Below are 27,957 nucleotides of genomic sequence, written 5' to 3'. Positions count from 1 at the left end.
GTTGGTACACATACGAAAGGAAGAAACTATTTAAAGAGAATATTCATTGTTCATGTCCACATAACAGCAAACAAGTTACTGTTCTTAAATATTAAATGCCAAAACACCACACATTCTCTAGTAACAATATTAAGAACAAACTTGTGAAGCTCATAAACTTCACCACATCTGCCTGTAAAACAAAACCACCAAAAGAGTAGGAACTTTGTTAGAACATTGGTAAATTGTTCAAGAGCTTGAACCAAATTTTAAGAACTAATACAATGACTGAAACAAAAACAGATAATCCCACCTCAATAACATATTTGTGGTCCTAATTCAACCAAGCAAAAGAGCACATACAGAAAAAGCAGAAATGAGATCATGTTTCATGTATTAGACAAGAAATCCAAGAGAGAACACGCATCAAATTTTGAATAAGACATACAAAATTAAGATCGTAATTCAGGTTAATCTAAAAACATACATATCCTAACCAGATCATATAAATCAGCTCGGTATGACATTCAAGTATTTTATGTGAGCTGATATATAATCAAATTAAGCTTCAGCTCGATAAACAATAAGAGATCCAGGTAGAACAAGCTGACGGAGATGACTTCGTCGTGATGTGGATATACCTTTGTTGACAAAACCAGTGGTCATGGTCACTCTCTACGTGCCCACATTCACTACATGCCCACATTCAGAGATCGCTCATTAGACTAACAACAAAATAGACGCTTGAGTTATTTGTCTTCTACATCCACCAGTTTGTAGGCTCACTGTAGTACCCTTTCCTTACCTTTAAATCTCATTTTTTCTCTTCAATTCTTTCCTTAATCGATCCAATTCACAATCAAATGGTTCTGAGAGGTAACCAGAACTTCATACGCACAAAATATGTAAATAAATGAATGATTGAATATATACAACGGATGGCTCAAAAAAGGTTTAGGAGAAAGGGAAAATTAAGTGAAGGTTGAGCTCTGTGTATGCAAATTCAAGTAGTATATCATTCTGAAGACTTGACAACTAAAAATGATGGTATGAAAAATATCAACGGCCAGTTTATCTTGTATAAACAATTGAAGAATTCTGACAACGGCACCAATAAAATTATCAACGTTCTTACTGTTGAAGTTTGGCAAAATGCCAAAGTCCCACATTGGTTGGGAGTTAAGTTTGGGGGGGATTTTTCCCCTATAAAAGAAGGCCTAATGTTTAGAATTGAAATACACCTCTCATTTGCCTTCTCATCTGTTTAAGGCATTTGTATCTTCTCTCTTTAGTATTATTTCACTTGTATTTTTAGAGTGGAATAAAATATTTGGTTGTGTCCGAGGAGTAGGCAAAATTAGCCGAACCTCGTAAATTCTGGTGTTCCCTTTATTATTGCTTTATTGTCTTATTTATTATTTGGTGGTTGTCATAATTTTTGGTATAGTAGTTGTGACTTATTCACACTCTATACATTTGGCTTCCGCAACAATTGGTATCAGAGCCAAGGTACTGTCTAAGTATGCTCTGTGGTTGCAGCATAGTCTGATCTTCCACATCAGAAAAGATTTATCTTGGTAACTGAGTCAAGGTTCTGTCTGAGTATGCTCTGTGGTTGCAGCTTAGTCTGATCTTCCACACCAGAAAGGAAATAATCTTGATTTGTGTCGTCAGCTATTAAATAATATTTGTATCAAAGATGGGAGACAATAAACAAGAAGAATCTACATCAAGTGTCAACAATACGTCATCATTGGCATCTTCGCTTATGACAAGAATTGTGTCAAATGCGAAATTTGCGGTCGAAATATTTGACGGGTCCGGACATTTTGGGATGTGGCAAGGCGAGGTTCTAGATGTCCTTTTTCAACAAGGGCTAGATCTGGCCATTGAAGAAAAGAAACCAGATGTTATTGGAGAAGAAGATTGGAGAATTATCAACCGTGTTGCTTGCGGTACCATTCGATCCTACCTTGCTAGAGAGCAGAAATATCCATACACAAAGGAAACTTCTGCAAGTAAATTATGGAAAGCACTGGAGGATAAATTTTTGAAGAAAAACAGTCAAAATAAATTGTACATGAAGAAGAGACTGTTTCACTTCACCTATGTTCCTGGTACCACGATGAATGAACATATCACCAGTTTCAATAAGTTGGTTACAGATTTGCAAAATATGGATACAACTTATGATGATGGTGACTTGGCCTTGATGTTGTTGGCGTCACTTCCTGATGAGTACGAGCACCTTGAAACTACTCTACTCCATGGAAATGACAAAGTTTCTCTCAGAGAAGTTTGTTCGGCTTTGTACAGCTATGAACAAAGAAAGCGAGAAAAACAGAAGGGCGGAGAAGGAGAAGCACTATTTGTGAGGGGTCGTCCTCAAAATCAAACGAGGACAAAGAAGGGAAGATCCAAGTCAAGATCCAGACCCAGCAAAGATGAATGTGCCTTTTGTCGAGAAAAAGGGCACTGGAAGAAAGACTGTCCGAAGTTGAAGAATAAGGCCAAACATAACAATGGAAAGGCCATTATGGATTCAAATGTAGCTGATTGTGATGATTCAGACTTCTCATTAGTTACAACAGAGTCATCAACATCATCAGACATATGGTTGATGGACTCGGCTTGTAGCTATCATATGTGTCCCAACAGGGACTGGTTCATGGAATTTCAAGAAGGAGAATATGGAGTCATCCACACAGCGGATAACAGCCCTCTTACCTCATATGGCATTGGTTCAATACGATTAAGGAACCATGATGGAATGATCAGAACATTGATAGATGTTCGATATGTACCGGATTTGAAGAAGAATCTCATCTCTGTGGGAGCCCTAGAATCAAAAGGGTTCAAAATCATTGCAGAAAATGGAGTGATGAGAGTATGCTCCGGTGCACTAGTGGTAATGAAGGCTAATCGGAAGAATAATAATATGTACCGCTATCGTGGCAGTACAGTTATTGGGACAGCGACAGTAACATCCAGTGACGACAAAGAGGCAGAAGCAACCAAGCTATGACACATGCGCTTGGGACATGCTGGAGGAAAATCCTTGAAAACTCTATCAGATCAAGGATTGTTAAAAGGAGTAAAGGCTTGCAACTTGGAGTTTTGTGAGCATTGTGTCAAAGGGAAACAGACAAGGGTTAAATTTGGTACAGCGATCCATAATACTAAAGGCATTTTGGATTATGTACACTCTGATGTTTGGGGTCCTTCCAAAACACCTTCATTGGGTGGGAAGCACTATTTTGTAACCTTTGTTGATGATTTTTCTCGAAGAGTGTGGGTGTATACAATGAAAAACAAAGATGAAGTGCTGGGAATTTTTCTCAAATGGAAGACGATGGTGGAGAATCAAACAGGCAGGAGGATCAAGTGTATTCGCACAGACAATGGAGGTGAATACAAAAATGATCATTTCAATAAGGTCTGTGAAAATGATGGCATCGTCCGACACTTCACTATTAGACATACACCACAACAGAATGGAGTGGCAGAACGTATGAACCGGACCTTGCTGGAGAAGGTACGGTGTATGTTGTCCAATGCTGGCTTGGGCAAAGAATTTTGGGCTGAGGCAATTACATATGCATGTCACCTCATTAATCGTCTACCATCTGTTGCTATTGATGGCAAAACACCATTTGAAAAATGGTACGGAAAACCTGCTGTAGATTATAACTCTTTGCACGTGTTTGGCTCAACTGCATATTATCATGTGACGGAGTCAAAATTGGATCCAAGGGCAAAGAAGGCTATTTTTATGGGAATTACTTCTGGAGTCAAAGGATATCGCTTATGGTGCCCTATGACAAAGAAAGTAATATTCAGCAGAGATGTTACCTTTGATGAATTTGCTATGGTAAATAAGGTAACAGAAGATACCAAACAAAATGAAGGTGCTTCTAAGCAGGTGGAGTTTGAGGGAAAATTTATTTTTCCTACACAAGAAGCAGATGAGGAAACAAATGAAGATTACCCTCTGGAAGGAGAGCCAGTAGAAGAGATTCCAACTCAGGAATCTCAACAACAACTTGAATCAATAGCAACCAGCAGGCCAAAAAGAACAATAACGAAACCTGTTCGTCTCATAGAGACGGTTGCTTGTGCAACCTCAATTGTAGCTGATGATGTTCCTACTACTTATAAAGACACTGTCCAAAGTTCAGAAGAAGATAAGTGGAGGATTGCCATGAATGATGAAATACAGTCCCTTCATCAGAATCATACATGGAGATTGGCCAATCTCCCGAAGGGAAAGAAAGCAATTGGGTGCAAATGGGTATTTGCAAAGAAGGAAGGATTTCCTAACCAAGTAGATGTTCGCTACAAAGCAAGATTGGTGGCCAAAGGATATGCTCAAAAGGAGGGAATTGATTACAATGAAGTGTTTTCTCCAGTTGTAAAACATTCCTCCATTAGAATTATGTTGGCTTTGGTAGCACAATTGGATTTGGAACTAGTTCAGATGGATGTAAAAACTGCGTTTTTACATGGAAACTTGGAGGAGGAAATCTACATGACTCAGCCAGAAGGATTCAAAGTTGCTGGAAAAGAAAATATGGTGTGCAAACTTGAAAAATCGTTGTACGGATTGAAACAATCTTCTAGACAATGGTACAAGCGATTTGACGAGTTTATGTTGCGGCAAGGGTACAAGAGAAGCAAATACGATCATTGTGTGTATTTGCACAAGCTTAAAGATGGTTCCTTTGTATATCTTCTCCTATATGTTGATGATATGTTGATAGCTTCCAAGAATTCGGAAGAAATTGATAAGTTGAAGATTCAACTGAAGAAGGAGTTCGAGATGAAGGATTTGGGTGAGGCAAAGAAAATTCTTGGCATGGAGATAATTAGAGATAGACGTTCAAAGAAACTCTGTTTATCTCAAAAGGAATATTTGAAGAGAGTACTTCAACGTTTTGGCATAGATGACAAGACTAAGCCAGTTAGTACTCCACTTGCTTCCCATTTTAAGCTAAGTACTACTATGTCACCAATGGATGAAGCTGAACGAGAGTATATGTCAAAGGTACCATACGCAAATGCTGTTGGTAGCTTGATGTATGCAATGGTTTGCACAAGGCCTGACATTTCACAAGCTGTTGGAGTTATTAGTAGATATATGCACAATCCAGGGAAGGAGCATTGGCAAGCTGTGAAGTGGATTCTACGGTATATTCATAATACTGTAGATGTCGGGTTAGTTTTTGAGCAGGAAGACAATCAGTTTGTAGTTGGATATTGTGACTCAGATTTTGCGGGTGATATGGACAAACGAAGATCAACTACTGGTTATGTGTTTACTTTTGCAAAGGCACCAGTTAGTTGGAAGTCTACTTTGCAGTCAACAATTGCTTTGTCTACAACAGAGGCAGAGTACATGGCTATTACAGATGCTGTGAAAGAGGCAATTTGGCTTCAAGGATTGCTAAAGGAGCTTGGTGTTGAACAAAAAGGTATCACAATTTTTTGTGATAGTCAAAGTGCTATTCAATTAGCGAAGAACCAAGTTTATCATGCAAGGACGAAGCACATTGATGTTCGGTATCATTTCGTACGAGAAATCATAGAAGAAGGTGAAGTCACGGTGAAGAAAATTCATACTACAGAGAATCCTGCTGATATGCTGACAAAGGTGGTGACTGCGGTCAAGTTTCAACATTGTTTGGATTTGATCAACATTGTTGAACACTGAAGATTGAAGATGAAGACACAACCAAAATTTGTTATTGAGAGAGAATTGAAAATGTGGAATTTTGCCAAGGTGGAGATTTGTTGAAGTTTGGCAAAATGCCAAAGTCCCACATTGGTTGGGAGTTAAGTTTGGGGGGATTTTTCCCCTATAAAAGAAGGCCTAATGTTTAGGATTGAAATACACCTCTCATTTGCCTTCTCATCTGTTTAAGGCATTTGTATCTTCTCTCTTTAGTATTATTTCACTTGTATTTTTGGAGTGGAATAAAATATTTGGTTGTGTCCGAGGAGTAGGCAAAATTAGCCGAACCTCGTAAATTCTGGTGTTCCCTTTATTATTGCTTTATTGTCTTATTTATTATTTGGTGGTTGTCATAATTTTTGGTATAATAGTTGTGACTTATTCACACTCTATACATTTGGCTTCCGCAACACTTACAACTAAAATTCTTCAACCACATATATTGAAATATAACTGCATATGATTTTGTTACACCTTGAAACAACCATTTTTCAGACCGAATATATAGGTACTGGATTTGCATCGAATTTGTGACACTTAAAATAATGGAAATAGCTGAAATGCAGAGCGTAAGAACAGTATGATCAAGGAGAAAAAAATATTAAATAAGAAAGCTTACCCAAAAAAAAAGTTTTTAAAAAAAATATTAAACGAAAAGTTTTTTATATGTTTGAACCTAGCACATTCACCCAGTGTTGACAGTCTAAAATGTTTAATAATCATTTGAATGTTATATGGAATTAAAATAAATTAAACTATCTAAAAGATAACTTTTGACTTCATCAAATTAAACTTTATTAATTACTACTATTTTAATATCTTCTTTCATTGTTATATAAAATGAGATAAAAATTAAATGTTTTTGCTGCACTCTGAACCTAACGCCTTGTCCAATAATAAGTAAAAAGTGAAAATAGAATGGGCTAGCCAGTTTTCTGACTGACAATCGAAAAATAGCTAGCGTTTGCAAAGTCATTAAAAAATAGCAATACTGAAAGTTCCAGCATAATATGCTGAATTATGGAGTTCATATATATTGTCACATCTCCTTTTTATGGGGAAAGGAGTTTTTCCAATCAAGTGACATCGAAAAGGGATTATTTATTTATTTAATAGAGTCGCCACTTAGAATAATTATTTACGGCGTCTCAAGTTGTCATTTATTTTAAATCCCAAATCAAGAAAAGTTTGACTCTATCAGTCTGCAAAACACAGAAGACCTGAATAGGGAATTCTGTTAACCCGGGAGAAGGTGTGAGGCACTCTCGGATTCCGTGATTTTAGCACGGTCGCTTTACAATTACACGTGGCTTAATTATCTGAATATTACCTGTTTTATACCTATTGAGCACTTTAACTTTGACTGTTTTTAATTATGTAATTAAACTGCTTTTAGTATTTATGGAAGTATTTAAGACAAGTTACGATGTTGTACATTTGTTTTATACACTTCGCAAATTACGTCGCGTGAAACACACCCGCAATTTACGACATGTTCAATTTTATTAAGAAAGAGAAAACTACCATATATAGCCCCTCAAAATTATAATAGCCCATATTTTTTCCAACTTACATGAAATGGCCCTTTGGCCCAAACATATTACATTTAGTAGCCCGAAATATCTATTTGTATATTTTTTGTATAGTGACAGCCTACTTTGTATATTTTTTGAATAGTGACAGTCTATTTTGTATAATGACAGTCTATTTAGTATATAATTTGTATAGTGACAGTCTATTTTGTATATATTTTGTATAATGACAGTCTAGTATATATAAATTGTATAATGGCAGTCTATTTAGTATATTTTGTTTAGTGACAATATATTTTGTATATAAATTGTATAGTGACAGTCTATTTTGTATATTTTATTGTATAGTGACAGTCTATTTTGTATAATAACAGTCTATTTAGTATATATTTTGTATAGTGACAGTCTATTTAGGTATATATTTTGTATAGTGACAGTCTATTTAGTATATATTTTGTATAGTGACAGTCTATTGTATATAAATTATATAGTGGCAATCTATTTAGTATATTTTTATATAGTGACAATCCATTTTGTATATATTTTGTAATAAACATTTTATAGCCCAAAAGTAAAAATACTGTAAAAATCCCCGTTCTTACACGTCAAAATCGACTCCCTATCCTTCAAAGGCTTCTCTACAGCTCTAATCAGCTCAATTGGGTTACGATTTTCCAAAACCCTAACGTCCGTTAAGAAATTCTCATCGTTACCAACACCAGCAGCAGAAATAGAAATAGGAACCGTAGTTTCATTGGACTGAGGGAATTTGAGGAATTCAATGGAGTCGGACGACGCAGTTTTCCCAGTGAGATAATTGAGGAGTGGTTTATGATCAGGGAGAGTGACGGCGGGAATACAAAGGGAGCGTGATTGCTGGATGTAATCGGTGTGTTTGAGGTGGTGATTGGTGATGAAGTTGATTAGGGTTTCAAGAGTGTAGCGATTGGCTTCGCGTGCTTAGAGCAGTAAGCTGGTTTCAATGGTGCAGCGGAAAAAGTAGTCGTTGCCGAAACGGTAATCATCGCCGATGCGCACGATTTTGTGGACCTCGTTTCAGATGGTGTACTCCCGGAGGAGGGCTAGCCACTAGAATTACTTTTGGGCTATAAAATGTATGTTGCAATTTTTGGGCTACCGGGTGATATATGTTTGGGTCGATGGGCTATAAATGAAGATTCATGCTCTGCCTTAGTTACACTTATTACACCAAAAAAGATATTCAAAATTACAATTTTTAATAGCCAACAATGGTGCAAACCCCGTCTCCCTCATCACCATTGTAGACCAGCAAACATCCAGCTAAGAACAAAAATTATTATAATCTAGATCTAGAGTTTATTACATGGAATCCAATTCCCCGTACTAAAATATAGATTCTAACACAAGCACAACCAATACCCCTTTTCCTTCACATGATTCCTCCATCATGCCAATTTCAAACCAACTGTTGACAAAAATTATAAGCTTACATATCCAGTTATCATCACCAAGGAAATGTTTGAATCATCACATACTAAAAACAGGTTTTATCAAACTTATGATTAATGACAGGTTGAATAGCAGATTTTAGACGTATGGGTCACACGGGATCATCATCCTCAACAGATTTTAGAAGCTAGAACAAACAAACAGGTTTAGAGTAAATGATAAAGGAGCATTAAACAAACAATTTCATTTGTCCATTCAAATCTTAAAAAAAAAACTTCAGAGTACAAAACATACCTACAGCTGCGAGATCCAAAGAAATTAGCCAAATAAAAGCTTTGAGAATTCAGTGGTGAAGCTTAATAAAGCAGATCCAGCAAGAGTCGGCAGTGAACATCACTTCTAATTATTCTGGGAATTTAGAGGATCGTTTTGAATTTAGATGCAGGAATGTTGGCCTTTCCTGTTTCTTCCTCCAGACAAAATACTATTGATCTGTTTCCCCATGCATTCCCAGGTAGCTTGCTGCTCTTTCACAACATCACCAAAAAGAACTTCAAGTTTCTTGTCAGGATGCTCTTTGAGCTTCCAATCATTCAGGTCAGGCCTCTCAACAGCTAATGATTTTAATGTTGGTTTTGCAGCTTTAAGGAAATCCAACCTCCTGGCAAAAACTTTCTGCTTAATAATGGTACTCTTGCTAAACTCAAAGAGAATAAAATTCCTTGCTAAAACTTCAAGTCCATCATTCTTTCCATAGATTAATGAACTTTTTGGAACCCATAATCCTTGAACTAATTGTGCGTATCTTTGGAGGACTCTCAAAATTTCATCAACAGGATCATCCAGCGCCAGGTGCTTTAGAGCATCAAAACGATGAATTGGAGGCCCCTGTTACCAAAAGAACCAAGATTTAGAAATACGCTGCCTTTATGAATTATCAGGATCATGAGACCTTGTAAACAAACTTTGTTGCAGGCATAAAAATATATAAGTAGCGCATAATTCAAATAGCGGGTATAAACCTCAAGAAGCCAAGTTCTAATGCGTTCTTCAAGAGGTAATTGAGACAACCTGAAAATCAAACATTTGACAATTCAGAAGTTAGGAGGCATAAAATGACTGGGAAAAATGTTTAATTTAAGATAGTTGAAAAATATGGCATTTCAAGAACAGCTATCTACTAATCAAATGGCTGGGATATTGATAAAAAGAAATAGCAAATTTCTGGCTAGAGAAAGATAATAGTAGAATCACAAATGGAAGCAATTCAAGTCATGAGCTGCATATTTATGTCAAACTACATTGTCAAGCCCCCAACGAGGTGATTAACTTGCAATTTCAACCTCAGGTATTTGCTAAAGAATGGAGTGGCAATACTAGAGAAGACAATAACACCTCACAGCAAAGAAGCTCTATGATCACAAATGCAAATAAAAATTTCGTTGTTGTCCTTAGCAGCACCTCCAAAACCTTTCGATGTCAGAATAATCGATGAGGAGAAGGATCAATTAGAGAGGCTGCAGTACCTTGTTCGAAGGATTTTTAATCTGTCAGTGTCAGTTGGTCTGCTAGGACATACAGCGTTCAGATAATCAACCCTGTGTATCAAATTAACAGAATAGAAAACTGGTATTAGAATAAGAAAGACAGTGGATGAATGTATGCTTTGAGAAAAAATGCTTCTTATTATTTGTCCTGAAGAGAAGCAGTTTCTCAAGCGGGAAAAAATCAACCATATTAGGAGAGACACATACGGGCTCATTGAAAATGGTACTGGAGAGCCTTCCTCCATGGCCATTTCCTGTAGATATCTGGTTGAAATGTCACTCCTAGCTCCATGGTATTTTAGATGAACCCAATGCTAAAACAGCAAATGAAGAAGATACCAATTAACGAAACTGTTTGAAATGATATTTGCGACTGCATGAAAAAAGCTAACTGCCCTTGAACAGATATATAAATAGAAACACTAAAAACGGAAACATCAATCCAAATCATAATAGATGCAAAATCAGCAGCCACTCAAGCTAAAGAACTATTGAGAGTTATTAGCTAAAATCGAAAACCGGAAATTTCGTCAGTACATGGTCACAGGTGTTTATCATACCTCTTCAATATCCTCATCATTCCCAGGTGGTTTGTTCTGCATAAAAGGTACATGTTATAAGAATAAATCGAAGAATGGTAAAGCTTTAAGCAGCATTAAGGGAGGGATAACCCAGTGGCAAAGATCCTCCACCTCCAATAATAAAGTTGGGGTTGACACTCTTGAGTCACCTAGTGAGCAAAATGGAAAAGCAGGTATTGGGCTCCTAGGTAAGGGGTTTGGGTGTGGAGCTCACAATACTAGGAAAAAGATTAGTCTTGAACGTAGCAGAATGGTTAACAAAAGAAGATCAATCTTTAGGCATTGCCTTATCATATTTACCCGAAAATGTGGCAAACCTAGTCCGGAACCAAATAGTCCTCCACATGAAATATCTTAAGTGCTAGCCACTAATTTGTACAATAATATCACATGAAGATTAGTCATAAACAAGGTCCATTCAAATTGATTAGAAGCTGGGCATCAAAGAGCAAATCATGAAATGAACCTGCTTCTTTGATGGACCCGCGGGCTTTTTTTCCTCGACTTCTTATTTAACAACAGTTTTTCCATCACTGCTGGTGGCAATGTTCTTCTTCTTCAACTCACTTTCCTTAAGATGCTGCTGTGATGGTCGAAGCTGTACAACGGCATGAATAGGATGGAGGTGTAACTGCATAACAAACAGGAAGCAAGAGCGTAACTATGGAGAACATTAAAAAGTGTTAAATTTTTTCCTTTCAACACAGAAATGAGCTTCAAATTGCTATCAGCAAACTAAGAAATTTTAGTAGAAGTTTCTCATGCTGACATGTATAAGAAACCGAAGAATATAACTAAAAGGACTTGACAATTTTCTACTACTAAGTAGCAGAGCTTGGGTAAATATGAGAGCCAGAAGCATTACAGCAGTTCCCCACTGCATACATAAGGTAGAGTCAGATTTGACAGTGGATAATTTGCTTCAACTTGAAGCTGACACAGAATTAACTTGATTAAACTTGAAGCTGAAAGAGTAACATTGTTATTGTCCAAATTAGTTTTTGAAAAAGAAAAGGGCAAAAGCTGGAGATGTATAAGCACATACACAACCTGCGGAAAACTAATTTTCCGTCAATACAACAACAACAACAATATACCCAGTATTATCCACACCTTGGGGTCTGGGGAGGGTAGTGTGTACGCAGACCTTACCCCTACCTTGTGAGGATAGAGAGGTTGTTTCCAATAGACCCTCGGCTCAGGATACAACAACAACCTAATAAAATCCCACAAGTGGGGTATGGGGAGGGTAGTGTGTACGCAGACCTTACCCCTACCCCAAGGAAGAATTTTCTGTCAATCAGAACTCTAAAAAACTAGAAGTTGGAGATGCACATCAACAGCAAATGGTTTACCTTATCACCAATGCGGACCCCAACAGCATATCCAGAGGTGCAAGTTGATAATGGTATCCATGATGTGGAAAGAGTCTGAAAAATGAGAAACAATCAGATTATTGGTAAAACGACTAAAACTGTAATTCCTACCAAGGGAACAAATATCAAGTGCAGAGTTTCCAGAATCTAAATGTCAACCTCCTTATCCTACACCTAACAGCAGGGATACAACCATAAAGCTGGAAGATATATAATACATGTCCATGAATAGCAAGGAGTATGTCCAAAACAAATGGTATTATAAACAGAATATAAGGTGGAGCAATGGATAGACACATAAAAAGGAAGATCAGATATTAGTGTAAACCGAGCAGTTTCGTCAACATGAAAAGCAAAAAATATATAGAGACCAATATTGAAGGTTAATAGATGCAACAACAGCAACAACATACCCTTTATAATCCCACAAGTAGGGTCTGGGGAAGGTAGTGTGTATGAAGACTTTACCCCCACCTTGAGAAGGTAGAAAGGTTATTTTCGATAGGCGCTCGGCTCAAGGTTAACAGATGTATGGAAGCAAATAACGCAGGAAATTAGCTCAAAGATTTACTCTTTTAAGTTAGAGGATAAATCGAACGAACCTTCTTTTCCATCTTTACTGCATGAACAGAGTCTCGGTCAAAAATTTTAGAATCAAAATCTATTGCCAAATCAACCTCCATTTGTGCAATTGAAGGTCTCAATCTCACCTATAAATATATAAAATCTGCGTCAGATGTCCAAGCTGATCATTTAAAACCGAGTCCGGAACCGACATATTGTCTTTTTGGACTCAAAACACTTTTTTAAGTGTAAAAAAAATTACCAAAATATATAAAACGCGGTATTACTTTAACGACCGTTTGGGACGTTACGGTAAAACGCGGTTTAATACTGCGTTTTATATAAAACGCGGTTTAAAACCACGTTTTATATAAAACGTGGTTTAAAACCGCGTTTTCTACGCTTTTCGTAAAAACCTACTACTATAGTAAGTACCCCACTCTGACACACTTGCCTCCCCGCCATATCCCAAATCCCCATAATCCTCTTCATCTTATTTGAAACAATAATTTCTACTAACAAAAAGACAAACTAATTCTTAACATTGTTTGGATATATTCTTTTACGTGTGCAGAAAAATAAATTAGGAATTGTTGCACTGAAGATTTTAAGTATTATTTTTAATGGACGTACAAGTATATTAATAGGAATATACCAGATATGTTGTTATTCTGGTTATTAATAGACGAACAAGTATATTGCTATAAGAATAAGATGAATTAAGACTTTAAATTTGAAGGATTTAGACTTTAAATTATAGGATCCACTACACTTTTAAAATTATAGATTCAAAATTTAATATTTTTCCAGTTATATAAGAAATGGTAAATTCTAAACCATTACTTATAGCCCGTTTGGCCAAGCTTAAAAATCAGCTTATTTTGAGAAGTGTTTTTCTCAAAAGTACTTTTGGTGATAAGCAGTTTGTGTTTGGCTAATTAGTTTGAAAAGCACTTCTGAGCAGCAATTAGTGTTAGGCCAAACTTTAAAAAACTGCTTCTAAGTGTATTTTTCTCAAAAGTTCTTCTCAAAAAAGTACTTTTGGAGAGAAGCTATTTTTTTCTGCTTCTCCAAAACTGCTTCTGCTTCTCATCAAAAACACTTTTTTTCCTTCCAAAAGCTTGGCCAAACACCTCAATTTTTGGCCAAAAGTGATTTTGGCCAAAAAAAGCACTTTTTGCCAACAAGAAGCTTGGCCAAACAGGCTATTAATAATATAATATAAGTTACATTCGTTGATGTCAAAGAAAAGGACAAATGAAAGGAAGAGGGACATGTTCATGTACTCTTATTGCGGTGGACGTTTAACACAACTTTGGGTTAGTTTAAGAACAATTTATCCTTTTTTTAAGAAATCAAAGAGAGTATTTTTTATTTTGAAAACCAAAGAAAACATAAATGAAGACATTAGTTCTGACATGAAATTAAAAATTTGAGGTTATTACCCTACTATTTTGAGATTATTAAACTTTATTTCACATTAATGACTAAAAAAAATATGAACTAACAAAGATTAATTTGTTTTGTTTTTCACTCTTGGAATAATATACTAAAAGCTTTGTCACTTCATGAAAGTAGTACTTAACAAACGAAACTACAAAAAAGTTAGGGAAACAAATATAACATTGATGAGACCGAAACCTAAATAATGTGTGTTTGGACTCAAAACACACAAATAAGTGTATTAAAAAAAAGACATTTCTATATATAGCGTGCAACAACAACACGCTATATATTAACGGTAATGCCTGCCGTTAAGTATAGCGTGGTGTTGTTACACCCTATATGTATAGCACACAAACAGAAAACGATATCCTTTGATTTTGGCCCCACCAATAAGTGAACTGACAATCACAATTATTTCAATGTATAGCGTGTGTTTAGAAAACGCTATATATCCAAAATTTTCTACCTCCCGGACTAGCCATTTCCTATATAAAGTGGTCAGAGTATTTGGAAAAATCGTTCACATACAATTCTAATTCTCTTCAATATTTTCTTATTGTTAAACTCTGAAGCATTTTTTTCGCAATGTCTGAAGAGCGTAGAATAAGAGTTTCATTATATTGGGGGGGTGAGGTTGTGGTGGCGAATAACTCTGTGAGGTATTGTTTATCTCCACCGGGTCATGCTAAATTACCACTTACACTAGAGTACGATAAATTGATATCGTTGTTATGCAAAAAAATGGGAAAGAGGAAACGTTCATTGATACTTAAAGTAACTGGAAGATATCCGTATTACGTCACTCCGCAAGGGGCTGCTTTTTACTCGGAGTTAAACATCTACGATGATGAAACTTTGAGGGATTTTCTGAGGACTCCGGATGAATACCGGGAATATCTTGTAATAAATATGTTGGATATGTACGTCAAGGTCGAAGATGTTCCAAACAATGGGTGGCCGGACATGTGTCGGATAACCCCCAGTCATCGGCTGGCTATTCTGGAGGAGTTTTTGCCGGACATATTCCTGATGAAAGAGTTTTCCTTGATTTAAACTTATCCCCGCCTGCTTTACATAATTCACAAGACGAGTGGTAAGCTTCAATTTTCCTTTGTGGTACGATGTACAATTTTGTTGTATTCAATTTGTATTAACGCTCATATATTTAACAGGGGGTACGGGCCGGATATGAGTTTTATAAATAATGAACCCGAGCATAGTTTTGGTGTGTTGGATCAAAGTGGTCCATCCGGGAGCTATCACCTACATGAAAATGCCTATCATGGAATTTCATCACATTACGACTTGTAAGTGAAGTGATACGGCTATATGAAAAGTATTTTGTAAATTTAGCATCTTATTAATTTGTTGATTGTGCAGTGAAAACGAGCAAGTTGAAGCAAATGTACTCACTCAATTGCCCGAAGGCGACGTATTAAATCGGGATCTGGCAGATGCACAGAGTGAGGAAGAGAACAGTGATTACGACAACAATGTTGATGAATCTGGAGACGATACACCCTTTCATCGTGAGGATGGTGACGAGGAGGATGAGAAGGAAGAACCTGATTTGACGAGAGAGTATGCTCCACCCCCCACCCCCCGACGAAGAGTGCATGAGTCCCAAGTGTCGTTTCATTCAAGGGAGGTTCCTTACCTTGATAACTTGCCAAACATGCTGGATGTGGAAGCTCTAACAAGGGATTTTGATGAAATTCGGACAACAATGTGGGATGAGTCTAGACCAACAGTGCTGGCAAAGGGCATGCTTTTTCCTGATAAAGCGCGCCTAAGCAAGGCTTGTAAAATGCACAACGTAAAAGAGTGTCGTGAGATGACGGTATGGGAGTCAAGTCCGGTCGAATACAAGGTTGTTTGTCGCAGGTGGTTTTGGCTATGTCATTGGATGTTGCGTGCGATGAAGAAGAAGACAGGTCTGTGGAAAGTGGGTAAATACATTCCCACCCGCACATGCGAAATGGACACATTCAACGGGAATCATTTCAACTTGGATATTGATTTGATTTCTCTTGTTCTTATTCCACACATCGAAGCAACCATAAGGTATAAAATCAAAGAGTGCATTACAGCAGTCCACCAGGAACATGGTCATACAATTACTAAAAGAAAGGCATATCTCGGGCGGAAAAGAGCGTTTGAAATAGTCTATGGTAACTGGGATAAGTCATTTGCAGATCTCCCTAGGTACAGTTTAACCCCGGGACGGTTGTTGAATGGAAGCTTGAGCGTATTCCAGGTAAACCAGAATATATGTTCAATTACGTTTTCTGGGCGTTTAAACCAGCAGTTGATGGTTTTTCGCATTGTCGGCCCTTAATATCCATAGATGGCACTCATGTCTATGGAAAGTACGATATCAAATTGTTGATAGCCGTGGCAATAGATGCTAATGAACAGATATTTCCTCTAGCTTTTGCTATTTGTGCTAATGGAAGCTAAGAGACATGGACGCTGTTTTTGAACCACTTGAAAGAGCACGTTGTGAAACAGCGTTCCGGTATTTGTCTAATATCCGATCGGCACGGTGGTATCTTAAGTTCTGTGGAGAACTTGCCTGCATGGCAAGAACCTTATGCCTATCATCGTTACAGTGTTAGGCACTTTAAAGCTAATTTTCAAAAGACATATCCCAACAAGGATCTCCATGATTTGACGTGGATGGCAGCAACAGACCACCAACAGCATAAATTCCGGATGCACATGGAATATATCAGGCAAGAAGACGAGGCAATCTATCGTTGGTTAATGCGACGTGACCCTAAAAAGTGGACGTTGCATGCGGATGGTGGCAGACGATGGGGAACTCTGACTACAAATGTGTCAGAGTTTTTCAACGAGTTATTGAAGTCTGCAAGAGGATTGCGTGTCACAGCCATGGTGCGGTTGTCGTTCAAGCAGATGGCGGAGAGGTTTGTTGAAAGGTCTACAGCTGCAACATCATTGATGGAAAAGGGTGTTAAATTTATGCTAGTGCCTATGAAAAGATTTGAGAAATATAGACGGCGAGCGCACTGGCATTCATTTTTGCAGTATGATAACGAAAGAAATGTTTTTGAAGTTCGCACCGCTATCCATCAAAATTGAGGTAATAATGTATATACTGTAAATGAATCTAGAAGGTTATGCTCTTGTGGAAAATGGTCCATCTACCACATGCCTTGCTCACATGCCATCAAGTGCTTTCAACAAGTTGGTTTGGGTGTAACCAACTATGTTGATCAACAATATAGTGTTGCGAAGTACCTAAACACATATAGTTGGCAGTTGCAGCCAGTAGGTGCTGAGCATTATTGGCCGCCTGAACAATTTAAAATGGTGTGTAACAAGTCCTATTTGCGTCGAATACAGGTGAAGAAGAGAATGGGTATACGGAACCAAATGGATGTTGGTGAAACCGTGTATGCGCGCAGATGTGGTATATGCTCGCAAACAGGACACGAAAATGTCCTTTGGGTGGCAACAGTAATCAAGCTCGGGGTGGGTGTTCTTCTAGTGTACCTAACTATCCATGAGTTGATGTTGTAATAATTAATTGTTATGCCTATGTTGCAAGATTTATGAAATAAAATTATGATTTGTATTTTTCCATTTTACCTATTTAAATAATAATTTAAAATTGTCTTGTCAACATCATGACATAAAGTTGACAAGACATAAAGTGGTCTGAAATAAAGTTGACGAGACATAAAGTTGTCTAAAATAATGTTGACAAGACATAAAGTTGTCTTGTCAATATCATGATATTTAACACGCAAAATATAGCGCTATTACATAGTACGTTATGTATTTAGCGCGGTATTACATAGTACGTTATGTATTTAGCGCGGTTGCACACTACGTTATGTGTGTGTTGTCTCGCCTATAAATAGCGGGCTCATTGTAGTTATTTTGTGTGCTCAAAATTTACTAAAAACAAAAACTTCATTAAAAGTAAGGTTTTTTTACTAAAAGCAAATATTTCCCAAATGGCTCAACCTCTTCGTCCACCAAAGTGCAATTGTGGAAAAGCATGCTTGATGCAAAACTGTTGGGACGGTGGTGAGGTTGGACGCCGCTACTGGCACTGTATGAATCAGTTTCACAAGGTCCCCGGCGAACCTATTTGTGATTTTGAGGAATGGGTTGATGAACCATGTTATCAGGATTGTTACAGAGAACAACTGCAGTTTCTTCATAATATGTGTTTAAGACAACGGGAAGTATAAAAAGAAAGCGATAGAATTATTGCAGACTTGAGGGCGAAACTGAAGGAGGTGGGAGAAGAAAAATGGAAAACACAATGGAATTGTGATGCACAAAAGGAGCGTAAAGAAAGATATAAACGGGAACTTGCGGAGGGGAAGGCGAAACTAAAAGAGGTAGAAGAAGAAAAAGAACAACTGGAAGAACGATTTAAGTGGTTGGAGCGGAGAATAAATGGCAATCAGGGCTAAACATTGGCATGTATGTGTTTAGTGTAATTTTCATATTTCATGTATTTTTATTATGTTGGCCTGCTATGTTTGTGTTTGTGCTAATATTTGTGCTATGTGTTTAGTAATGAACTTTTCTTTCCGTAATTGTAATGGAATTTTACTTCTTTACGACTTGTGTTTTTATTGCAGTACGAAACTAGCTACTTAAAGGAGAAATCAAAAAGTAATTCGCATATTATATAAAAGTTGTTTTAAATGTACATATAATGCCAAATAAAAATGAATAAAATTAGTGCGTCCCCCATCCAGTGTGCCTCAACGCAGCCGCTGGCCTGAGACGCATCGCATCCCGCCTGGGGACGCTATCAGGATCGTCATCATCAAATCACCCCTTATAGCCGGATGTGCCGCTGCATGATCATCAGTGGTGCTGACAGGATCAGTAGAAGAGGTCGTCAGTCCTATTTAAATAGACACGTTATTTAGGTTCCATTTAAATAGACTAAATGGACTCAAAACACACAAATAAGTGTATTAAAAAAAACGACATTTCTATATATAGCGTGCAACAACAACACGCTATATATTAACGGTAACGTCTGCCGTTAAGTATAGCGTGTTGTTGTTACACGCTATATGTGTCAGACGATTGACTTCTCATATAGCGTGTTCAAATTAAACGTTATATATAGCGTTTTCAAATCATACGCTATATATAGTGTTTAATTTGAACTCGTCTTCTTCCTCAACAGAACCCTCCCCCTTTCTTTTACAAACCCTCCCTGCTCCTTCTGGTCCCCCCACCCCCAACTACTCGACAATCTAAAAAAAAATTGTGGGCCCCTCCCGTCACACAAAAGGTCGGGAACGTAGGTCCTCCATCGTAGTAGAGCATTCTGGACTCGTGGTTTATCTCCTTCGTCTTCAAATTTTCACGCAATACACACACAACATCGAGGCATTTCGATTTATTTTATGTCCAAACTTGTATAATAATGTATATCACTGCCTATGAATGTGTTTCCATGTCCTTTTGTGTTGTATTTGCAAAACTAGTATGTTATATTTATCCGGACTTAGATATTAGTGTAAAATTTAGATTTAATTTTTTATGTTAATATAAGTATTTAGATATTAGTATTTCTATGTCATTATGTGTTTTTTATTTGCGAAACTAGTATTGTTGTAGCTATTTTTTTTAATGTTATGTGATTAAAATATATATGTTGTTTATATTTAGTTTATTTATTAGTGTAGTAAAATGTAGAAACTTTTAGCGTAGTAAACTGTATAGTATTTTAGCGTAGAATCCTTGTAGTTTAAGTAATTTTAGAATGGTAGATGAAAATATATACTTTGTACAAATTTAGAATTTAAATTATAAAACAAACACACACAAAATAATCGAAAAATTAAATTTGACATACATAAATATTCACGATAGTTTGGTGCTACTGGGCCTTAAATATCGAGCCTGGAACCCAATTGTTACATATACTTTGTACAATTAAATCTCTAAAAAAATTTAGAATTTAAATTATAAAATAAACACACAAAAAATTATTAAAAAATTGAAATTGACACACATAAATATTCATGAAAATTTGGTGCTACTGGGCCTAAAATATCGAACCTAGACCCAAATTGTTACATATACTTTCTACAATTTAATAATTAGTGCTTCAGGGCGATCATAGGTCCGCCCATATATGGGATGGAGAGTTACTTTCCCAGACTCTCCGCGCTAGGAGAGTGGACGACCTGTGGGATTTTCTTCATGACAGAGTTCTCCACGAGCGTGTAGTCCATCGCCTCCAGGCCACGGGATTCTATAGGATTATAGAGATCGGCCGGATACAGGTTGACTGGGCGTTGATCACGGCGTTGATTGAGCGGTGCCAACCGGAGACGCATACTTTTCATTTGCCCATTGGCGAGGCTACCGTCACGCTACAGGACGTTGAGGTTTTATATGGCTTGCCCGCTGATGGCATGGCCGTTTCACTGCCTATTGCTATGAGATATATGTCGTGTGATCATTATTTGGACATGCTGCATCAGCTCACTGGTTTCAGGCCTCAGGACGAGGCTGTATCGTCTGGTGCTAGTCGGTTGGCTTTGACCCCTATTAGACAGCACCTGGAGCTACTCCACCCCGATATCACTGACGATACAGAGGAGGAGCATATCACCCATTATACGAGGTTGTTGTTGTTTCTTCTATTTGGAGGGGTCTTGTCCCTAATACTTCGGGAAACCTCGTCAGCCTTAGATTTTTGCATCATCTTCAGTTGTTGGATGAGTTACCCTATTACAGCTGGGGTGTTGCTGTTCTCGGCTACATGTATAGGCAGATGTGTCGGGCGAGCATGGCCACTCAGAGAGATGTTTGTGGTTTTATGTCGCTTCTACAAGTGACAACATATTCCAATAAAGTGTTCATCATTTCCAACTCAACCTAGTTAGACTTTATCTTAACCATTATGTCAACTTTGTATGTTAGGTTTGGGCCTGGGAGCGGTTCTTGCAGTTTCAGTCACCGCGACCACAATTACCTCCTACTGTAGCACCTTCGTTTCTCCCTCTAGCCAGGAGGTGGGTTCTCCGCCGTAGACTATTACGAGAGTATGATGCTCATCATAATCTCCCCTTCTGCAGGGATGTGTTGGATCTGCTAGAGGGTGCATATGTAAATATGTACCTAAACTTACCTTGTGTGGATTAACTTAGTGTTGCGCATACTCACGTTTCATGTTCTTATTTGATAGTTCATCTGGACGCCATACAACGAGGATTTGATAGCTTCCCTGCCACCTTATTGCTCGGCTGGTCGACATATTTCGAGCACTTCTGCCCCACTCATATGCCTTGATATTAGGGAGCATCATGCCTCGGAGCGGGTACTTCGGCAGTTTGGCCGCCCACAGTATATACCGAGGGGGCCTATATGGGAGCCTACGCATTATCAGAGGGATGATCGTAGCCGAGCGGACGACGCATTTATGGCGTGGTTAGCCGGGCAGATCCAGAGTTGGGACCATCGAGAGGAGATGATTCTGTCCCCACATACTTGGGACCAGGAGGTGGATATTCAGAGGTATATGTCCTGGTACCGGCACGTCACCCGACTTTTTATCAGGAACCCTATTCATCAGGCTGACGGTCGGTACGTTCCATACGCCGAGCGACACGAGGCCCTGGTATGTTTTCTATTATTATTCATCATATAACAGTATTTTAGTGCAATATACGTAGTTTATATTTTATAAGTTGTGCAGGCTATTGGACTACACACAGTCTACCAGATGGGACTGCAGATGCAGGATTATATCGGAGATCCTGCGGATGCCTTGCAGGATTATAGCCGTCGATTTGTAGAGTTGGCTGCCCGGACACTGCAGCGAGCCCGGGAGGATCAACATTTGGCTCAAATGCCTGATTATGTGAAGCCAGATCAGTACGAACGAGGTCCTGGTGTGGCACGAGGTGGTGGTGCCCGACGAGGTGGTGGTGCCCGACGAGGCGGGGGTGCCGGACGACGTGGTGGTGGGCGGAGAGGAGGTGGTCCCCAGCAAGGGGAGTTGAGGCCCCTGCTGATTATGTTCCTGCCGATATGCCGGGTGGCCTTGGGACGGATCTCACTCTAGGGACTTCGCATGTGACCCCGTCAGGTCAATTATTGATCACGGGCACGCAGCTTTCTGGAGTGGATTGGGATACATACTTTCCAGGCCCGTCTACCATTGCTGAGGACCGCCGACCCGAGATTTAAGTGGTGGACGCCGGCTGAGTTAGGGTTCATCATCACGTTCGCAGGTATGGTTTTCATAGCGTATTGAATTATAATTTGTCTTTTTTTTCATAACTTTGTTAATTTCCTTTTTAAGGCTGAACGCGATGTTGACATGATTGCCACTGATGATTACATTCAGGAGCCCGAGGAAATAGTGGTACGACAATTCAAATTGTTCTGACGAATTATATACTTTGCTATTCTGAGCTTTTGACTCTTATGTAGCACAAATACTAGCATAAACACAAACATAGCAGGCCAACATAATAAAAATACATGAAATATGAAAATTACACTAAACACATACATGCCAATGTTTAGCCTTGGTTGCCAATTATTCTCCGTTCCAACCACTTAAATCGTTCTTCCAGTTGTTCTTTTTCGCCTTCACCTCTGCAAGTTCTCGTTTATATTTTTCTTTACGCTCCTTTTGTGCATCACAATTCCATTGTGTTTTCCATTTTTCTTCTCCCACCTCCTTCAGTTTTGCCCTCAAGTCTGCAATAATTCTATCGCTTTCTTTTTGTACTTCTCGTTGTCTTAAACACATATTATGAAGAAACTGCAGTTGTTCTCTGTAACAATCCCGATAACATGGTTCATCAACCCATTCCTCAAAATCACAAATAGGTTCGTCGGGACCTTGTAAAACTGATTCATACAGAGCCAGTAGCGGCGTCCAACCTCACCACCGTCCTAACAGTTTTGCATCAACCATGCTTTTCCACAATTGCACTTTGGCAGACGAAGAGGTTGAGCCATTTGGGAAATATTTGCTTTTAGTAAAAAAAAAACTTACTTTTAATGAAGTTTTTGCTTTTAGTAAATTTTGAGCACACAAAATAACTACAATGAGCCCGTTATTTATAGGCGAGACAACACACACATAACGTAGTGTTCAACCGCGCTAAATACATAACGTACTATGTAATAGCGCTATATTTTGCGTGTTAAATATCATGATATTGACAAGACAACTTTATGTCTTGTCAACTTTATGTCTCGTCAACTTTATTTCAGACAACTTTATGTCTCGTCAACTTTATGTCTTGTCAACTTTATGTCATGATGTTGACAAGACAATTTTAAATTATTATTTAAATAGGTAAAATGGAAAAATACAAATCATAATTTTATTTCATAAATCTTGCAACATAGGCATAACAATTAATTATTACAACATCAACTCATGGATAGTTAGGTACACTAGAAGAACACCCACCCCGAGCGTGATTATTGTTGCCACCCAAAGGACATTTTCTACGGTCGTGTCCTGTTTGCGACCATATACCACATCTGCGCGCATACACGGTTTCACTAACATCCATTTGGTTCCGTATACGCGTTATCTTCTTCACCTGTATTCGACGCAAATAGGACTTGTTACACACATATTTTAAATTGTTCAGGCGGCCAATAATGCTCAACACCCACTGGCTGCAACTGCCCACTATATGTGTTTAGGTACTTCGCAATACTATATTGTTGATCAACATAGTTGGTTACACCCAAACCAACTTGTTGAAAGCACTTGATGGCATGTGAGCAAGGCATGTGGTAGATAGACCATTTTCCACAAGAGCATAACCTTCTAGATTCATTTACAGTATGTACATTATTACCTCGATTTTGATGAATAGCGGTGCAAACTTCAAAAACATTTCTTTCGTTATCATACTGCAAAAATGAATGCCAATGCGCTCGCCGTCTATATTTCTCAAATCTTTTCATAGGCACTGGCATAAATTCAACACCCTTTTCCATCAATGATATTGCATCTGCAGACCTTTCAACAAACCTCTCCGCCATCTGCTTGAACGACAACCGCACCATGGTTGTGACACGCAATCCTCTTGCAGACTTCAATAACTCGTTGAAAGACTCTAACACATTTGTAGTCAGAGTTCTCCATCGTCTGCAACCATCCGCATGCAACGTCCACTTTTCAGGGTCATGTCGCATTAACCAACGATAGGCTGCCCCGTCTTCTTGCCTGATATATTCCAAGTGCATCCGGAATTTATGCTGTTGGTGGTCTGTTGCTGCCATCCACATCAAATCATGTAGATCCTTGTTGGGATATGCCTTCTGAAAATTGGCCTTAAAGGTGCCTAACACAATAACGATGATAGGCATAAAGTTCTTGCCATGTAGGCAAGTTCTCCACAGAACTTAAGATACCACCGTGCCGATCGGATATTAGACAAACACCGGAACGTTGTTTCACAACATGCTCTTTCAAGTGGTTCAAAAACAGCGTCCACGTCTCTTGGCTTTCATTGGCACAAATAGCAAAAGCTAGAGGAAATATCTGTCCATTAGCATCTACTGCCACGGCTATCAACAGTTTGATATCGTACTTTCCATAGACAAAAGTGTCGTCTATGGATATTAAGGGCCGACAATGCGAAAAACCATCAACTGCTGGTTTAAACGCCCAGAAAACGTAATTGAACATATATTCTGGTTTACCTGGAATACGCTCAAGCTTCCATTCAACAACCGTCCCGGGGTTAAACTGTACCTAGGGAGATCTGCAAATGACTTATCCCAGTTACCATAGACTATTTCAAACGCTCTTTTCCGCCCGAGATATGCCTTTCTTTTAGTAATTGTATGACCATGTTCCTGGTGGACTGCTGTAATGCACTCTTTGATTTTATACCTTATGGTTGCTTCGATGTGTGGAATAAGAACAAGAAAAATCAAATCAATATCCAAGTTGAAATGATTCCCGTTGAATGTGTCCATTTCGCATGTGCGGGTGGGAATGTATTTACCCACTTTCCACAGGCCTGTCTTCTTCTTCATCGCACGCAACATCCAATGACATGGCCAAAACCACTTGTGACAAACAACCTTGTATACAACCGGACTTGACTCCCATACCGTCATCTCACGACACTCTTTTACGTTGTGCATTTTACAAGCCCTGCTTAGGCGCGCTTTATCAGGAAAAAGCATGCCCTTTGCCAGCACCGTTGGTCTAGACTCATCTCACATTGCTGTCCGAATTTCATCAAAATCCCTTGTTAGAGCTTCCACATCCGGCATGTTTGGCAAGTTATCAAGGTAAGGAACCTCCCTTGAATGAAAGGGCACTTGGGACTCATGCACTCTTCGTCTGGGGGGTGAAGCATACTCTCTCGTCAAATCAGGTCCTTCCTTCTCATCCTCCTCGTCACCATCCTCACGATGAAAGGGTGTATCGTCTCCAAATTCATCAGCATTGTTGTCGTAATCACTGTTCTCTTCCTCACTCTGTGCATTTGCCAGATCCCGATTTAATACGTCGTCTTCGGGCAATTGAGTGAGTACATTTGCTTCAACTTGCTCGTTTTCACTGCACAATCAACAAATTAATAAGATGCTAAATTTACAAAATACTTTTCATATAGCCGTATCACTTCAATGTGATAAAATTCCATGATGGACATTTTCATGTAGGTGATAGCTCCCGGATGGATCACTTTGATCCAACACACCAAAACTATGCCCGGGTTCATTATTTATAAAACTCATATCCGGCTTGTACCCCCTGTTAAATATATGAGCGTTAATACAAATTGAATACAACAAAATTGTACATCGTACCACAAAGGAAAATTGAAGCTTACCACTCGTCTTGTGAATTATGTAAAGCAGGCGGGGATAAGTTTAAATCAAGGAAAACTCTTTCATCAGGAATATGTCCGGCAAAAACTCCTCCAGAATAGCCAGCCGATGACTGGGGGTTATCCGGAATATGTCCGGCCACCTCATTGTTTGGAACATCTTCGACCTTGACGTACATATCCAACATATTTATTACAAGATATTCCCGGTATTCATCCGGAGTCCTCAGAAAATCCCTCAAAGTTTCATCATCGTAGATGTTTAACTCCGAGTAAAAAGCAGCCCCTTGCGGAGTGACGGAATACGGATATCTTCCAATTACTTTAAGTATCATTGAACGTTTCCTCTTTCCCATTTTTTTGCATAACAACGATATCAATTTATCGTACTCTAGTGTAAGTGGTAATTTAGCATGACCCGGTGGAGATAAACAATACCTCACAGAGTTATTCTCCGTCACAACCTCACCCCCCTAATATAATGAAACTCTTATTCTACGCTCTTCAGACATTGCGAAAAAAATGCTTCAGAGTTTAACAACAAGAAAATATTGAAGAGAATTAGAATTGTATGTGAACGATTTTTCCAAATACTCTGACCACTTTATATAGGAAATGGCTAGTCCGGGAGGTAGAAAATTTTGGATATATAGCGTTTTCTAAACACACGATATACATTGAAATAATTGTGATTGTTAGTTCACTTATTGGTGGGGCCAAAATCAGAGGATATCGTTTTCTGTTTGTGCGTTATACATATAGCGTGTAACAACAACACGCTATACTTAACAGCAGACGTTACCGTTAATATATAGCGTGTTGTTGTTGCACGCTATATATAGAAATGTCATTTTTTTAATACACTTATTTGTGTGTTTTGAGTCCAAACACACATTATTTAGGTTCCGGTCTCGGGTACTTACTATAGTACTAGTAGGTTTTTGCAAAAAATGTAGAAAACGCGGTATTTTTGTAACTTTTTTTTTTTAAACTTAAAAAAGTGTTTTGAGTCCAAAAAAACAATATTTCGGTTCCGAATGATTGATACTACTGATTTATTTTGCATAAGAAACACCAAAAGCAATTTTTGTGACTCACCTCTTGACTATCATTCCTCCAATTCATAGGGACGCCATACGGGCCTCAACGGATATTGGAACACATATAGCTGACGAAAAAAGAGAAATTAATACTTAGCAAATAGAATATTTTCCAAATTCAACAAATAAACCAGCTAATTAAATAACAAATAAATATACCTGAGAGTTAGGATCAGAGGAAGGGGTAAAAAACACATCAATTTCATGAACAACTTCATCTTCAACTCTATCAGTATCCATGGCGACTTGTTCTTCTTCTGCCACGTCGTCTCCCGTAGTATTTTCATACAATGGAACGTCATCTTTACCCATTGCTGCTCCATTTTCGTCTGGATGATCTTTTACTGAGGGTTTTGACACTAATTCTTCCTTTTTAGTCGGAATAGGAGGATCAGAAGATGATAACGGTGTCTCAGGTTGGGGTTTGGTTACTGGTTGGGGTTGGGGCTTCAGTTTAGAGCTTTTGGGAGCAAAACGTGATGGCCTAGTCGGAGCTTTACTTGCGCCGTCGAAATCCAAGTCCTTCTCCGCCATGTTCTCCGCCGGAAGAGTGAACTTCAACGCAAGTACGGGAAGGGTTTAGGGTTTATTTAATTGGAGCTGACTAATTTGTAAATTAAATTTGGAATGTCAAATATTTATTTTATGGATTTATATTATATATTTTTACATTATCAAACTACTTAAACAATAACTACCTGTAACATTTATAAATCGATGAATTTGTTAAATTAAAATATGAGGCACAGAGCATATTATAACCGGTTAAGAATAACATATATTGATGGTATAAAAGTTCTTACAATTATTGATAAATTAGTGGATTA

The 27,957-nt window shown here is 38.2% G+C and overlaps 1 protein-coding gene across 4 annotated transcripts; it reads right to left on the bottom strand.

The window, feature by feature from the left end:
• Positions 1 to 30: 30 nt before the first annotated feature.
• LOC107790452 (uncharacterized) lies at positions 31 to 27,757 on the bottom strand. 4 transcript variants are annotated; one of them, XR_012711423.1, is made up of 11 exons: positions 27,290 to 27,757; positions 27,129 to 27,198; positions 12,780 to 12,887; positions 12,157 to 12,231; positions 11,268 to 11,432; positions 10,781 to 10,816; positions 10,428 to 10,534; positions 10,200 to 10,271; positions 9,696 to 9,744; positions 8,968 to 9,561; positions 31 to 172 (listed from the first exon to the last, which is right to left on the bottom strand). XR_012711423.1 is itself a non-coding variant. In XM_075256811.1 (10 exons), the coding sequence occupies exons 7-10, from the start codon at positions 10,469 to 10,471 to the stop codon at positions 9,109 to 9,111; spliced, it is 618 nt and encodes a 205-aa protein (XP_075112912.1). In that variant the 5' UTR covers positions 10,472 to 10,534; positions 10,781 to 10,816; positions 11,268 to 11,432; positions 12,157 to 12,231; positions 12,780 to 12,887; positions 27,129 to 27,198; positions 27,290 to 27,757; the 3' UTR covers positions 8,903 to 9,108. The 4 variants fall into 4 exon arrangements, 2 of the variants coding, with proteins under 2 accessions (XP_075112912.1, XP_016463752.1); XR_012711435.1 differs by lacking the exon at positions 31 to 172 and adding an exon at positions 7,837 to 8,689; XM_075256811.1 differs by lacking the exon at positions 31 to 172 and having other exon boundaries at positions 8,903 to 9,561.
• Between the last annotated feature and the right edge of the window lie 200 nt (positions 27,758 to 27,957).

Source organism: Nicotiana tabacum, chromosome 1 (assembly GCF_000715075.1).
Source record: "Nicotiana tabacum cultivar K326 chromosome 1, ASM71507v2, whole genome shotgun sequence".
In the NCBI taxonomy this organism is placed as follows: Eukaryota; Viridiplantae; Streptophyta; class Magnoliopsida; order Solanales; family Solanaceae; genus Nicotiana; species Nicotiana tabacum.
The sequence above is the reverse complement of the archived record's forward strand: the minus strand, read 5'-3'. Positions and strand labels throughout refer to the sequence as shown.